Below are 14,599 nucleotides of genomic sequence, written 5' to 3'. Positions count from 1 at the left end.
GCATAATGTGTGCTGTTTTGCCATGTGGAGGGTGTATGAATGGAATAAAACACCCATGCCCAGCTGGCAGAACAGGATATAAGACATTGTGGCAGGAGGACGCAAGATGAAAGATAACAAGGTTGCTTCATCTGACATCCTCTTTCCTATTCCCATCTACTTTCTTTCCCCATCCTTTCACCAGAAGGGTAGAGCAGGGCTGTAGGTGTGTACTACGAGCAGACATAACTGCCTAGCCTCTGTCACGATGAGGTGGCATCAGGCAAATGCATCGGGGGGGAACAGGGACACAGACACTTTCTTTCCTGCTTCTGAGGCCTGTTGACTTTTCAAATGACAGATCTTGGACAAATAACCAAAAATCACCCCAGGCTCACATCTTCTCTTACACGGGCTCTGTCCAGCAGCAAGCACCTGCCTGGAACAGCCTTCATGCTTTATTTTGCCCAGTATTGAGGCAACTGAGTCCTGGTCAATATTATCCCCATCCCCTACAAGATGAGGGAACACAAATGACCACTTGCCTGGAGCCCCCATGTCCTACAAGCCTCATATGCCCATAGTATCCTGTTACCACATTATTTTGGCGACACTCCCTCATTCATAATGTGCCCGTGATTACTTGCTAGAGGCGAGAAGCAGAAGCCACTCCTCTCCTATGCTCCTTAAATAGTTAAATGCTTTGGTCAGCTGGGCGCAAGCCTGACAGCTGAACAAGGTGTTGCTCCCAAGACACAGCCAAGTCTGCATGTAAGTAAGCTGTTCGAGCAGGTACATTTCATAGCTCTTGGTATGTCTTCCTCTATGTAGTGATAAGTAGGCATTGTTTTAAATTTTCATTTCAATTTTTCCAGTATTTTGGGTACATCTACTGGATCGTTCTTTTTCACAGGTGCTGTCATCTGAAAAGCAGCTCTGCTTATCACTCAAGCTATCAGTCGTTTTTTGAAAATTACCTAGTTATGGCATTATACATGTAGTTCTGTGGGTGTTTTTATAGCTTAGTGAGTGTTTGTGTGTGTAGGGAGAGAAGTATGTGGACGCACATCTGTGCATTTGCATTTTTGTTCACGGACTTATGCCTACTTAGGAGACAGATGATAGTGTATATTTATGGTTGGTGTGTGTGGAACACCACTTTGGACATATACAGAAAACAGTTGAAATGGGAAAAAACAGCAACAACAACAACAAAAAACAGTCTTTAGGCTATGGAAAAGTGAAGAGGGGAATGCATAGAAAGGGGATGAGTCCCATCATGGAAAGAAAGGTTGATTTCTAACCTATGCACCCAACACAAGGGTGGGGAAGAGGTAACCATACAGACAGCTGAAGTCTTGAGGCATGATGATGTGTGGGGGATGTGAGGGTACATGTGTCCATAGACCTGCGACACACAGCCCTATTTATACAAAACCACCTGAGACCTCTTTTCTCTCTTCTAGAGGCCTGGTGTGGCACAACCGCAGTCACTAATCCTTCCCTAGTTGCCACCAAAGACCTTACCCTAGGCTTCTTTCTCACTTTTGGGTGAACTCAGGTTCTGCCTTTCCATGATGTTGCACTCGCGCTTGGCCCCCACTACCTGCTGCTTAAAAATTCCCACTGTATTGCTGCCTGGCCTAAGGGCAATGTGGTGGCTGTTCAAGTTAGCAAGTGATAATCTGCCCTTTCAGCTTGTTATGTCATTTGCCTCAAGCCTTTCATTATTGTTTTCTGAGGATTGGTACCCACAGCGTTGTTTTTTTCTGATGTATTTTGTACAGAAAAGCATTAAAAATTCATAAATGCATCCTCCCCCCCTAATTTTCTGTATGAGCAAGATTTTACTGTGGTGAGGTGGCACATGGCTCAGCGATACCCATGCCTGCAGACCCTTTAAAAGCCAGTCCAATGATGTTTAGCTAGTTGCACTTTTTTAGAGCACAAAGCACTGTATCCTTTCAAAGGCAGTGTCTGAGGAACCGTGTGGAAAAGCACTGTGGTTTTGCCTTAAATTTTTGAAACCCAGCAATGTCTATGCATCACAAAAGGATCAGCCCTGCTCCTGTAGTGGCAGGAGTCATGGGAGCCTGTGCCAAGAGACCAGGAGGGCAGTGCAAGGCTGTGGTTCCCAACCTGAGGTCATCTTCCAGAAGGTGAGAGGGAAGGTCCATCCAGCCTGTCCTTCCCCTTCATGCAGCCAGTTAGGAAGTTCGCCTGTGGAAAAGAATAAGGGCAAATGGTATAACCCTGAACTTTGCTCCTCTCCAGGTACTGCAGCTCATCATGGCATTAGCCACAGAACCGATACGTGGGGTGTGGGAGCAACAAAGAAAATCTTATCAGAAAGTCAATCTACTTTCAGTAAATATTTTTTTTCAGAGTAAAAATAGCTACTGTTGAGGCATATAGCACTTTTCTTCACATTGTGTCCCCATGCCCCCTCTGGAAGGGGAACACCAGGGTACATTCCACTCCTGCACAGCATCATGATCACCAATTTCTACCGCAGGCAAGCAGATGTAGCCAGACACACTTTTTAATCTATGGGGAGTTTTCTTGCATCTGTCTTGGAATCTGGAGTGAATTTTGCCTTCTGTTTTTCTGTGCAGACCAAAAAATCTTGATTAGCTAAGGGCTGTACTCTGCATGAACCATGTGGTCCCAAACACCCACTTTTGTTGCAGTTCCTGATGTTCCCCGGGCACATCTCCAGTTCCTGTACTGTGGCTGTAAATCTCTGTGTGTGTCTCTGCGAATGGGTCCCGCATAAACTCTGTGCTCAACTGATGTAACCACTTGCAGTGGTGATCTGGCTATTAATAGATGCCAGGCACACCAGTCACCACCCAGCCAGCAGAGTAAACACCTTCATTAGAAGATAATAGTTGCAAGAAGGAGGAAACCTAACCAGGAATAGCTAGCCTTAATTATCCAGGATGTTCAGGCGATTTCAGACACCAGATCAGTGGTTCAGCACTCAGGTGACTGGCTCATCCTAGCTGGACAGAGAGGAAATGCCTGCCTTCCCTGAGTCAGGAGCAGTGCTCATCCAGGTGAGAGCACAAGCAGAAAAGACCCATCACCACCAGTGCCTGCTCTGGAGAGAGAAGGGAGGGAGGCTGCCAGATGGGGATGATGCTTTGAAGGAGGCCATGAGCTTTTCCAAGGGTTACGCTCGTTTTAATCCTACCAAATATCTCTTGGGTGACCAACAGGCAGAGTTGCTCTGAGGGAGCTTGCTATAGTGTCCATCAGAAAATATTATTCCTAATTAGCTCTTAAACAGTTTATTGAAAAGATTTATGGGAGCGGTCAAATCTTCAGGTGTTCTAAATTCCCAGAGCTCTTTACTGCAATACGTGGGGTTGCATCCTCAGTTTGTACAGAGCCTTTCCAACAGGAGAGCTCCCCTGGTTAACCAGTGCTAGCTGCAAAGCAATGAAAACAGCAACACAGAGAGTGAATGACTTTAAATTAGTGGAAGTTACACATTCAGGATAAAACTCTTTGCTTCCATTTACAGCTGGGCAAGGCCTTACGGGCAGATTTACACAAAGCTTTTCTAAGATTAACACATACTTTCCAAAGAAGGGGATTTCAGAGAACCAAAAATTACCCATAGATTTGTATCAATGTTGGAATATTCTTGCTGCCAAAAGAAAAAGCTTACTATTTGGATGTGGAATTGGGAGAAGGAGTCAAAACTTTTTTTATCTTGAGGTTTTTGAAAATAGAATGACTTTGTGGTTTGCTTAGAGGCAATGTGTTAAGTTTTTCTTATGCTAAAAATGACTTTAAAAAAAGCTCATAAAGAAAAAGAAGATGGCCTCACAAAATGTAATTCGGCAGTAAATTGTTTCTCTCTCGTTTCCTTCTCAGCAAGATAACAAACTTACATAAATTTGGATTTATTTAGTTCCTTCCGACAGCTCTTTCTCAATTCAGCATGCTTTACTGTGGGTGATTTAGAGCTAACAGCCCTTCCACTCAGGAGCCAGAGCTTAACACCAGTACTGCCCTCCTCTCGCCTCAGTGGTATTGTTGTTTGCATTGCGGTGGTACCTCGGAGGGAGCCGTCCTGTTTCCTTTGGGATAGTCACTGGAATTGCCAGTGTTATGTATTGCCACGTCCTGATTTGGATGCTACGTCACCAGCAAAACAAAGCCAGCGTGCAGGAGTAGCATGTGCCCGTGCATGTGCGTGCACGTCTTTTTGTGCGGGTGGCAGTGGTGTTTAATTCTCTTGGTTCCTGCATTGGCTCCTGCTGGCTTTCACAGCAGCTCCATGCATGTAAGCCGTGCAGCTAGAGGACAGCCAAATGCAGATAGTTACACAGCAAAGGAGAGGAACAGTGTCTAAGGCCCGAGCTAGAAGATGTGAAGGACAGGAATGCGTTAGCCTGCTAAGTTGGTTCTTTTGCTCTGTTTTGTTTAGCTTTTGCAGCCTGAGTGGAAACAGAAGATGGCTTTCAGCAACCACACAAACAGCAGTTCAGCCGTGCCGGAGTTACTCCACATGCTTGTGGAACAAAAGAAGACCCTTCGCTTCAATAATTACAGCAACCCGGCCTTAGAGATGCAAGAGGAGATAATGGCCTCTTTTTATATCCTCATCATCGTTGGCTTTTTCGGCTTTCTTCTGTTTGTCATGATGCTCAGCAACATCGTTTCCAGCAAGCCTGAAAATTACATTGACTATCTCTATTCTGGGAAGTTTAACCCTCAGAGAAGCAAGGTGGAGCTTCCAGGAAAGGAGAGCAAAGACACTTTTGTTATCATTAACAGCACTGCCTTACTGGAGCTGCAAAGGCACGACAGTAAATACAACACTGGGCCTGAGGCACCAAGCGCAGATGCAGTTCTGAGGAATGTATAAAAATTGTTTCTTTTTTTTTATTATTAATATTCTGTTGTGCCTAAGGAGCTCAAACAGGGATAATTTTTTCATTCGTGAAAGCAAGAAAGGAGGAGCTGTGCCAGGAAAGATGCAGACTGGTCTCGTGCAAGCTTCCCACATGAATGCTGTGAAGGTACCCAAGCGCAACGTGCAACCTGTGTTATTTCAGCCCTAGGCCTTCGGAGAAGAGGCTGGGAATCAAGTCCTTACTGGTCTATCTCCTTCATGGCTGCATTTATCATGTATTTTTATAACCTGCCTCTCGGGAGAATGGAAGCTCTTCCTTTTCATGCTGTTGCTTCAAGCAGGGTCAGTACGCTTCCAGCTGGGGCATCATTGTTGTGCCTGTTTGCTGTTATTAATTTTTGTTTGTTTATTTATCGGGGAGGAGGGGTTGGAGCTACGCATGAGCCCACTGGGAGTGTGCTCTGCAAGCAGAAGGAGCATCAGCTGCCTCCATGTCCACACTCCCCACCACGCTGGGCACCCAGAGGTGGTGACAGACTGACCCATAGAAGACCCGTGAGACTTGAACTTGTGTGCTCGCTCGGCAGGCTTGGTCTGCAGCGGGTTTTGGACAGTGGTCGTGCATTTCTCAGCAGCTCTCTTCCTGCACGTTGGACCTTTACAAAAGCTCAGGACGACAATGAGGTGGTCCCAGACATCCTGATGTCTCTCCAGGGTCCGTCACAGGGCCTACCTGGCCACCATCAGGGCCTTCCAAGCCTCAGCAGACACAAGAAGGAGTGGTTTACCCACCACACAGCTCAGGGTTGTTCATCCCATGTCCTGCAGAGCCCGGGCACACAAGGGTTCAGGACAGTAGCTATGGGGAGATAAACGTCAGCAGTGAGCTTCAGCTTTCTATTATTGGTCCATGCATTGGAAAAATCTCTGGAGTCTGCAAATCAAAACAATCAGAAACTGCCGGTGCAGGTACTCTGAGAACATGAAGACATATTGTTATAGCTGCAAAAATCCTATAAAACCCTATAAAATTTTGTGCCTGTGAGGTGGTGTTGCTGGTTCCACTCAGCTTCCTTTGTGTTGCTGCATTAGCTTTTTGCTATTGATAGGAAGAAAGCTCTCAGCAATTTAGTATCCTAAAAAAACATTTCTTCCCTTTTCTCCTCTCTAATTTTTCTTAAACAGGGCGTTACTGAACCTGTAGCTTCGTTTTGCTCTTTTTTAATGTATCATTAGCTGCCATGAGGTAGTGTTGTTATCATGGGTTTTGCCACTGTTTAGTCCAGGCCAATTGCCTGGAAATGATTTACTTTGTGTGGTCCATATCCTTAAAGGGATTTTCCATAGCCTGATCTCGTAAGACATGTTCCAAGGCTGATACTCCCAGCTGATAGCCAAGATGAAATCCACACTACTTTCTTGGCTTTCCACACTCCTTGCTTGAATTCCAGAGATTCAGCTTTCCAACACAGACGTGTCCTTTTTTGGACAGGTGAATATTCCCCAGATACCGTCTCCAGCAGAGACCAATTAGGCAGTTCAGATGGTTTTGGACCCCATTACCTTTGGCTTCATCACTGTGTCTGGTTTAATAACTGCTTGGCTTGAGCCAGGATCCACTATTTATGCTCACTGCTCCTGACTGACTGCACTTGGTAGCAACGCTCCCATTACTGCAGCTCAGCTATTCAGATCTTTAAAAAAAAAAAAAAAAGAGAGAGGTGTTTTGAAGGTGGAAAAAACATTTGCAGTTCCATTTGTTCCTTCTGCTCAGTGTGAGTATTTTCCACAAGAAGGCAAAAATTGCAGTCCATTTTGAAGAAGGATCAATTTCTGCCAGCACTGAGAAGAGACTTTAGCCTGTCTCCTTGCAGTGGTGACAATTCCTCCTGCTTTGTGGACTCTTTTTATCAATTTTATAGATATTCAACAGTCCAGTCAAATCTCTTTTTCCATCACAAGCGTTAGAAATAGACTTCAGGCATCCATCACCCCCATGAGATTCTGTGCAGTGAAATTTCACCTCCTTTAGCAGTGGCTGCTGCTTTTCTTGTCACGTTGATGCAAGGGAAGCACCAGGCTAGAGGGTGAACTCTGAAGCCCTGGGAAGTACTATTTGCCTCCCTGCAAACTCAGCTTCTGAAAACCAAGTCATTGCTAATGTATGACAGAAATTTTGATCGATATCCCCTTCGATGTCTTCCTGGGGAGAGCCCATTCCTGCTCACGCTGGTAATCAACTCTGGCTGTCTGGGGCTGTCTGGGTCTGGGGGTGAGGTGAGCCTTTCCACTCCCTTGCTTGCCATGCACGAGTGTCTCTACACAATGTACTGAGAGCTTGAATCAGATTTTAACCGCTGGTAATGGACCCAATGTCTCCGTCCCCTTCCCAGACCCAGGCACACCCGTCAGCTCTATGCCAGCCCCATACCAGGGTGAGATCAGAAGAGTGATCCTCTCCCTGTTCTCTGTGAAGGAAAGCTCTCATTGAGGTATGTTTTACCAGGTTCCTTCCATCTGGATGTCTGTGGGACCAGGAGCTCGAAGTGCCACCTGAGCACAGCTTCAAGCTCTGTGCTGGGGGAGCTTCTGCATCACCGCTGACCTGGGCCATACTCATGAGGGGGGCAGTCTTCCCAAACATTTTTGGGTCATGGTGGGTCAATAGGGATGGGGTGCTCTCCCCTTGTTCTGGCTGAGCAGGGGCAGCATATTTCCTTCTTTCTGGTGATCCTGGAAGGTTTCTAAGTGCTACAAACAGTGTCCTGCCTTGCAGAGCTCCTCTGTTCTTCATCCAGGTGGTCAAGTGCCAGTGCACTTTGAAACACTTTTCCTTTTCTTTTCCCTTCCCCACTTCAAGCAGATGCAAATGTGCGTACATACAATTTCCACCATGAAATATAAGAGCTTCTGCTCCTAAAGATGCCCCATTCGTACACATTCCAGGCAAAGGTGGCTGTGTATTTCTACTTAGCAATGTCTCTGATACCAACAACAGGAAAGCTGCTAAAGTCAGCTTTTGTGGAGAATCCCTAATGCTGGAAACCAAATTTCATCAGTTTTCACAAGGTGCATCACAGATCTTTGTGGGAAACCTCTGGCAGTTGTACTAATTCTGTTCTGAGAAGTTTGGCACTGTTACTTGAGATATGAGCTTAATTTATTTTCTGAAGTTTCCACTTTTTTCCTGTGTTTCCACCCTTTGGACATCTTTGATTTTGGCAAGTGCTTCTCTTATTGGTTCCATCATGGATGGAGAGCTAAAATTACACACTTTTGGAAATTCTCTTTTGACACCAGAAATACTACTTTGGAGTGAGACTTCAGCTAGTGTTCAGGACTTCATCAGTCAGCTAGGAGGGAAAATGGATTATTTAAGTTGGGCATGGTGTTTGTCAGAAAAAATGATTTTATTTTTCCTCATTCCATGTAAGACTGGAAAAAAAGCCACCACAGATTTCCTGTAGAATAATATTCTCAAGTATTGGTTTTGGGGAAAAAATTGAACTTACAGGACATTTTATATAGATAAATATAAAATGTTATATTTCAAAATTATCAATTTAATTTAAGCTGCTATACTTAATACATCACCAGAAACATCCACTGTTTGCCTAACATCATGCCTACTGTCTATGTGTATTTCATTACGTTCCATATTTCATTATGTTTTCATTTTGTATTTTAAAATAAAGGGTTTGTGATGATTTTTAGCTTGTGTAAACGTGGTGAGTGGTAACCTAATAACTTAATTACTACTGAAATGGGTAATTGGTATGTACTGATAATTGGTATCCTAATTGCCTCATTAATAGGGACTTTGTTCATGGGTAATTGGTAAATTTGCCATTTAGCTAAGTGGTACACTGGCATTCCGTAAAGCATCAAAAAAACACACTGGGGGGGTCAGGCCTCACTGTCCTTCCTGGGCATCCCTGGGGAGTGCTCCACATGGCACTGAGCCCACCGCCCATGCCCACAGGCACCCAGGGGGCAGTCACCCCTATCTCGTGCAGTGTGCTTGGGGTGTAAGGTGCAACGTCTATGCACAAGGAGGATGGTGGTCCCAACCACAACCTTCAGGGCACTGCCTTGCTGCCAGAGGCAGAGCTCACGGGTGGGGCAGCAGGGCAAGAGGAGAAGGCTCTGGTTCAATATTGGAAGGATGAGGTAGTGATCAGAGGTGTCTTTTCCCAAATCCTAGATGCACTTCAAGGCAGGGACTATGTCCATGCATTTCGCACTGTGTGGCTGTGTTAGGGAATGTCACAAGTCTGAAACTGCAAAAGGAAAAAAAGGTCCCTGGCCCAAAGCGCTCACTGTCTATGTAGACAAGGACTGGGAGAGAAAAGAGGCAAAAAGTAACAGAGCAGACTAAATGGAGCACGGAAAATAAAATATGTGGTTTTATGTCTTATCCTGCTGCCTTATGTCTGCTGCCCAAGGTTGTTCTTTTTCTTTTTTTTTTTTTTTGATAGTATTGAGATGTTGGAACCATAAATAATTGTTTCTAAAGCAGGTTAACAGATGGTTTTCTGCCATATACTTGACTGGAACAGAGGGGAATCCAATTCTCAAATAAATCCTCTGAAAAGGAGATGAGAACAGTTCATCCCTCTGGTCTCACTAGGTATCAGTGGCTAGCATTGTAGTCAGTGTTTTTGTAACCACTTAGGTTCAGACCAATTTTATTAGGGGCTGAAGGAGACAGGGCACGGTGATGTCACCTGACAGGCTAGGAGGGACACTGTCTTCCTGGGACAGCACCAAAATGCAGTGGAACAGACCTCGCCCATGCCTAAGGCCTCACAAGCAGAAAGGCTGGTTTGAGCCTCCTTCATCCGTCTTGCCAAGTCCCATCATTGTCACATGAAAGCAAAAACAGGCACTAAGCCTATGGCAGCAGAATTCATCCCTCAGCATTTGACTTGATGCTGCAAAAATACAAAAGCCTGGAGAGTTAGAGGAGCAGTTTCAGTACTGTTCACTACAGGGAACCTGAACTGAGGAACATCAAACCTAATTTTCCTGGGCAACCTCAGTTGTACCTACATGTGTAGTCCGGTTGAGAGAAGGATTGTGCTTTTGAAGTTCATCTCCTGATGGCTGCATTCATGCTATCGACAATTGGAAGGTAGTTGAAAAGTAAGAGAAACAAAAGGGACATGCCCACTTTGTGCCTATCTGAAGGGTGGCATGCTCCAACTCATTCACAGTTCAGTAAATCCTCCTTGGGGAGAACAGAAGGAAAAGACATCTTCAATTTAGGCAACAAGGGATATATATGGTCTGCAGATCCAGTAAGTGTCACAGATGGGTTGTTGGTCTCAGGCACAAAGGAAAATTATGGAATTAGATTTCTTTACAGGTAGTTGTTTCGACACCTTACAGCCAGCTTCTGAATAGAGGTGTGTCTAAAACAACACAAAGGCCTCTGAACATGTGTGCTTGTCAAAACTAATAAACACTCAATAATTCCAGGACTACTCATGTCAGGTAATGCTTCTAGTGTGTATTTAGTAAGGACAAAAGCTAACACTAGAAGAGCGCATCACTGTGTGAAATACTAACAAAGACGGATCAATATTATTTTTTTGGTATATTCTCATATGGATATAAACTGCAGATTTAAGAGTTGTGTTTTTTTTTTTCCATATGTTTGCAGTCTGAAGCTGCCATCATCTTGCATCTGGCTAACAGTTAAACCATACAGGCTTCCTTCTGGGGTTATACCCTTAACCTTTGTTGTGATTGAACCTAGCACACAGCTAAACACCACATGGCCATTCACTCACTCCCCATCCTAGCAGGATGAGGAAGAAAATTTAAAAGAAAAGTGCAAGAACTCATGAGTTGAGATAAGGACAGTTTAATAAGAAAGAAAAAATAAATAAAATGAAAGAAAATGGAAAAACAATCAAACAAAAACAAGAACAAAAATAAACAAAACAAGTGATACACAACACAATTGCTCACCACCAGCTGACTGTCCAGCCAGTCCCCAGGCAATGGCAACATCCCCCCTTCCCTCCCCAGGCCAACTCCCCTGTTTTATTATTCAGCATGATGCCTGTGGTGTGGGACATCCCTTTGGGCAGTCTGGGCCAGCTGTCCTGGCTGTGTCCCCCCCCCAGCTCCTGGTGCACCCCCAGCCTGGTTGCTGGCAGGGCAGCACCAGAAGCTGAAAAGTCCTTGACTTAAAGTAAGGACTGCTCAGCAGCAAGTAAAACATAGGTGTGTTATCAGCATTATTTTCCCTCTAAATCCAAAGCACGGCACTATACAAGCTACTAGGAAGAAAATTAACTCTTTCCCAGTTGAAGCCAGAACAATCTTATATCAAATTTCCAGAGTTCTGATCTCCACGTGATGGTGCTAACGTGATGTGACCCATCACTCATCTGCCTCAGCAAGGAGAGCATGTAGACAGCTGAGTTAGCCCCCACATTCCTGCTCACACATATTTTGAATTCACAGTTTCCCAGTGCATCAGGGGAAAGGTGTTAAGAGGAGAAATGTTCTGGAGAGAATGACCTGTACCATGGGGTATCTTCATTTGCTGCCACCTTTCACTCTCAGCCTTGTAGGTACAGCTAAGTGTGAGCAATTTACCAGTCTTGCTACTGACAAGCTTGTTCCTGTGGTAAAAGTCTGTGTGAGCATCTACGGGAGGAGAAAGGAGAGGTAAGAAACCAAGCAGGTCAAAATAGTCTTCACTTGTGTGTCCAATAACACAGCATGAGCAATTTTCTTTTTTCCCCACAGTTGCTTCCCTTTCTCTAAAGGGGTTGCTCACCTTTGGATGGTGTTGGTGTCAGGCTCAACACAGGTCCCTCAGGGGTTCATCTTCAGGGCCAGAACAAAATGGAGAAGTGGATGTACAATGTGGAAAGCTAAAGGTCTCTAAAAAATAGATTAGTTCTGAAAATACATCACCCTGAAGCAAAGTCCAAGGCATCACTGATTTCTTCCCGCTCCAAGGCCTGGAACTGGGCAAACTGAACATGGTGGACCTCATACACACGGCTTCAGTGTTGGGATCCAGGCACCCTGTGCCCCTCACATGCAAGATGGGGCAGCACCTTGCTTGCTGCCAGAACCAGGCCTGCCCTACACAAAGGCTCATGAGGGCATCCAAAGGTCTACCTTCACCCAAACCCACAGCATACTCTTCCACCCAGGGGTTATCAAGGCCTCATCTTCTGTGAGGCCACCTACTTGATAGGGAAGGAGAGGACAGTTACTGCTGGTCTCAATGCTCAGGCAGTGGTTTGCTCTCTTTGCTTACTCTAAGCAGCTCCTTTCTCCACATGCCAACCCCTCCAAACCCCTTTTGGAGGTGTCTGGCTCTCCCACACTTATACAGGGCCCAAGCACCTACCCAGAGCTGTGAGAGGAGCTGTGATGTTCAGGATGAGCAATGTCCTGATGAGAGAAACCGCTCGCTGCTAAGTTCCATCCTACTCAGACTGACAGGACATTGATTTCCAAGATTGGGTGCTTTCTGATCAGCCCCCTGGGAGTCCCAGGGCTGCTGCTGGTTGGGTGTGACTCCGCAGGTACCACCAGGGCAACCGGGTTCATTGTGAGCTCGGCGGCTTCCTACCCCAACTCCCTGTCCCTTGAGATGCCAACATGCAGCGCTTCACAAACCCACTTCTCAGGCACGTAATTTCCAGGGGCTGCTTTGATGCTGCTTCAAAGAAACAGTGCTTGCAGTATTTAAGAGCTCTGAGGGCTCTGCAGCTTAATGGTTTCAACACTGTTTTTTTAGGGGAAATAGATATTCCAGAAAGTCTTATTACAGGAGAAAAAATCGCCGAGGAGGCCAGCCTGCGCAGACCAGTATGGACACTTGTTCATGCTGGCAGCAGCCAAGGGTGGGTGCCCTGGAGGTACAAACTGCTATTAACAGATGAACTGCCCATCCATCAGCAGAACGGTGTCTTTCAGGAGCTGTGTGATTCTCTGACCATGACCTATGGGAAATGTGTAATTGTGACAAGAGACAAAAGGCAGCCGACACATGTTGAGGCAAAAGATGGCAAGGAGCAGGAGACAGAAACTCTGCCTCCAGTTCCACCAGTGATCTACATGTCTGGCATTAAGTGTTGCCCCAAGACTGCTAGAGCCAATGGCCATGAGCTTCTCATTGTGCCTTCATCTTATAGCTATCTTTCTCCAATGGATGTTGCTTGGTCTTCTTTGAAATGGTTTATTATAAACAACAGGAAGGACTTTGCCCTGAAGTCTGTTGAGACGACTCACTCCTATAGGTGCATCCTCTTCAATGACTTGATTACTAAAGGAATAGAGAAGATGACCCCAAACAAATGGAAGGTAGCGATTAACAAAGTGAAGAAATGGGAAAACTACTACCTTGACACATTTTCTTAAGTATTTCTTCCTACAGTCATGCCTCAGATGTGTTTTGATAGTGGTTCCAACTCTGTTGAGCCCTTCCTTTCAAAGGATACAAACTTAAAACAAAACAACCCACCATGCCAATAGTACTAATAAAAGAGATCGTTTTAAATTTGAATGTTACATTTCAGATGTATTCCAGGACTAGGCTGATAAGTTCCATACTTGCACTGAAAAGGGACAGTTAATTTGCCTTATTGCAAAATGGGATAAAGCATGCCTAAGGCCCAGGTTAGCCTGCCTTCTGGATACATTCCTCTGTCATGGGAGTCTTGAGACCATGCCACAGAGGGAACTGTCCTCAATTTTGAGAAAGACTGGGCTGCAAAATGAAATCTGTAGGTCAGGCCCATCTCTGACCCCCATGGAAGATCTTCTGAACAGAGAATATGCTGGACCATGACTGATGCTAGAGACCACAGCTTAAGGAAGCCAGAAGAATTTATTGCGACTTACCCATAACATAGGCATTAATATCTGTTATCAGCTCATTATGCCCAGTAGTTCATTAAGCCTAGTGCCTTGCTTCTAAAAATGCTCTGCAATAAACATTTCAATGTCAGGTAAATCTTTTTTTTTTAAGGGAAGTTCCTTTCTGAAGCCTAATAATTAGTAGTCGGTTCAAGCTTTAAAGCATGAAGAGTAGTTTGGTCTCTCAGGATAAAATATAGCATTCATCATTGCAGATTTTCCTTATCCATGACATCAATTCACTCTTGTTTGAATCCTACTGGGCCCTGAGATGCAATGATTTCTCACAGAACTGAGTTCAAAAGATTATTTACGAGTGATGAAAAGTAGTGCTTCTTAACATCAGTTTTAAATGTGTTGCTTTTCAAGTTCATTGAATACTTTCTTGTTTTTGTAAAGTGGCTCCCAATTTACTTTCTCCATGTAGCCGATTACTTTGCATGTGTTTATTGTGTACTTTTAAGACAGAAAACTAAAACCATGAAAACATAAATAAGTTATAAGATGATTCACAGGTTCACTAAAACATTTCAATGCACTGAGGAAAATCTGTGCAGTTTTTCTACAGTGTGTGGAAACTATCTCAATGAGCATTGTAATTTGGTGTGGCAGAGAGATATCTGAACAGGGAGTCTCATTTACCTTCAGAAGAATCTACTCATATCATTCTCTAAAGCTGAAATATGAATATACAGGGGAAAATAACCATCTTTTCTCAGCATCATATTCATCAGCAAAAACATCTGTTCATTTTTATACATGCAGAAGTAGCACAGAATGGAAAATTAAGTGCTTCAAATGCAGGGCAGTGGGGGAGAAAAGGGGAGAGATTGGAGAGAGGCAGGAAAGTTTCAA

General features: G+C 44.6%; 1 protein-coding gene and 1 long non-coding RNA gene across 2 annotated transcripts; both read left to right on the top strand.

The window, feature by feature from the left end:
* Positions 1–701: 701 nt before the first annotated feature.
* LOC121064126 lies at positions 702–6,546 on the top strand. Its single transcript, XR_005816347.1, has 2 exons — positions 702–750; positions 4,421–6,546. It is a non-coding gene; the product is annotated as an uncharacterized LOC121064126 (long non-coding RNA).
* A 4,456-nt stretch (positions 6,547–11,002) lies between these two features.
* Positions 11,003–13,830, top strand: FAM243A (family with sequence similarity 243 member A). The gene has a single exon (XM_040545372.1). The coding sequence runs from the start codon at positions 12,485–12,487 to the stop codon at positions 13,244–13,246; it is 762 nt and encodes a 253-aa protein (XP_040401306.1). The 5' UTR covers positions 11,003–12,484; the 3' UTR covers positions 13,247–13,830.
* The last annotated feature ends 769 nt before the right edge of the window (positions 13,831–14,599 follow it).

This window comes from Cygnus olor, chromosome 1, assembly GCF_009769625.2.
Source record: "Cygnus olor isolate bCygOlo1 chromosome 1, bCygOlo1.pri.v2, whole genome shotgun sequence".
Lineage (NCBI taxonomy): Eukaryota > Metazoa > Chordata > Aves > Anseriformes > Anatidae > Cygnus > Cygnus olor.
The sequence above is the reverse complement of the archived record's forward strand: the minus strand, read 5'-3'. Positions and strand labels throughout refer to the sequence as shown.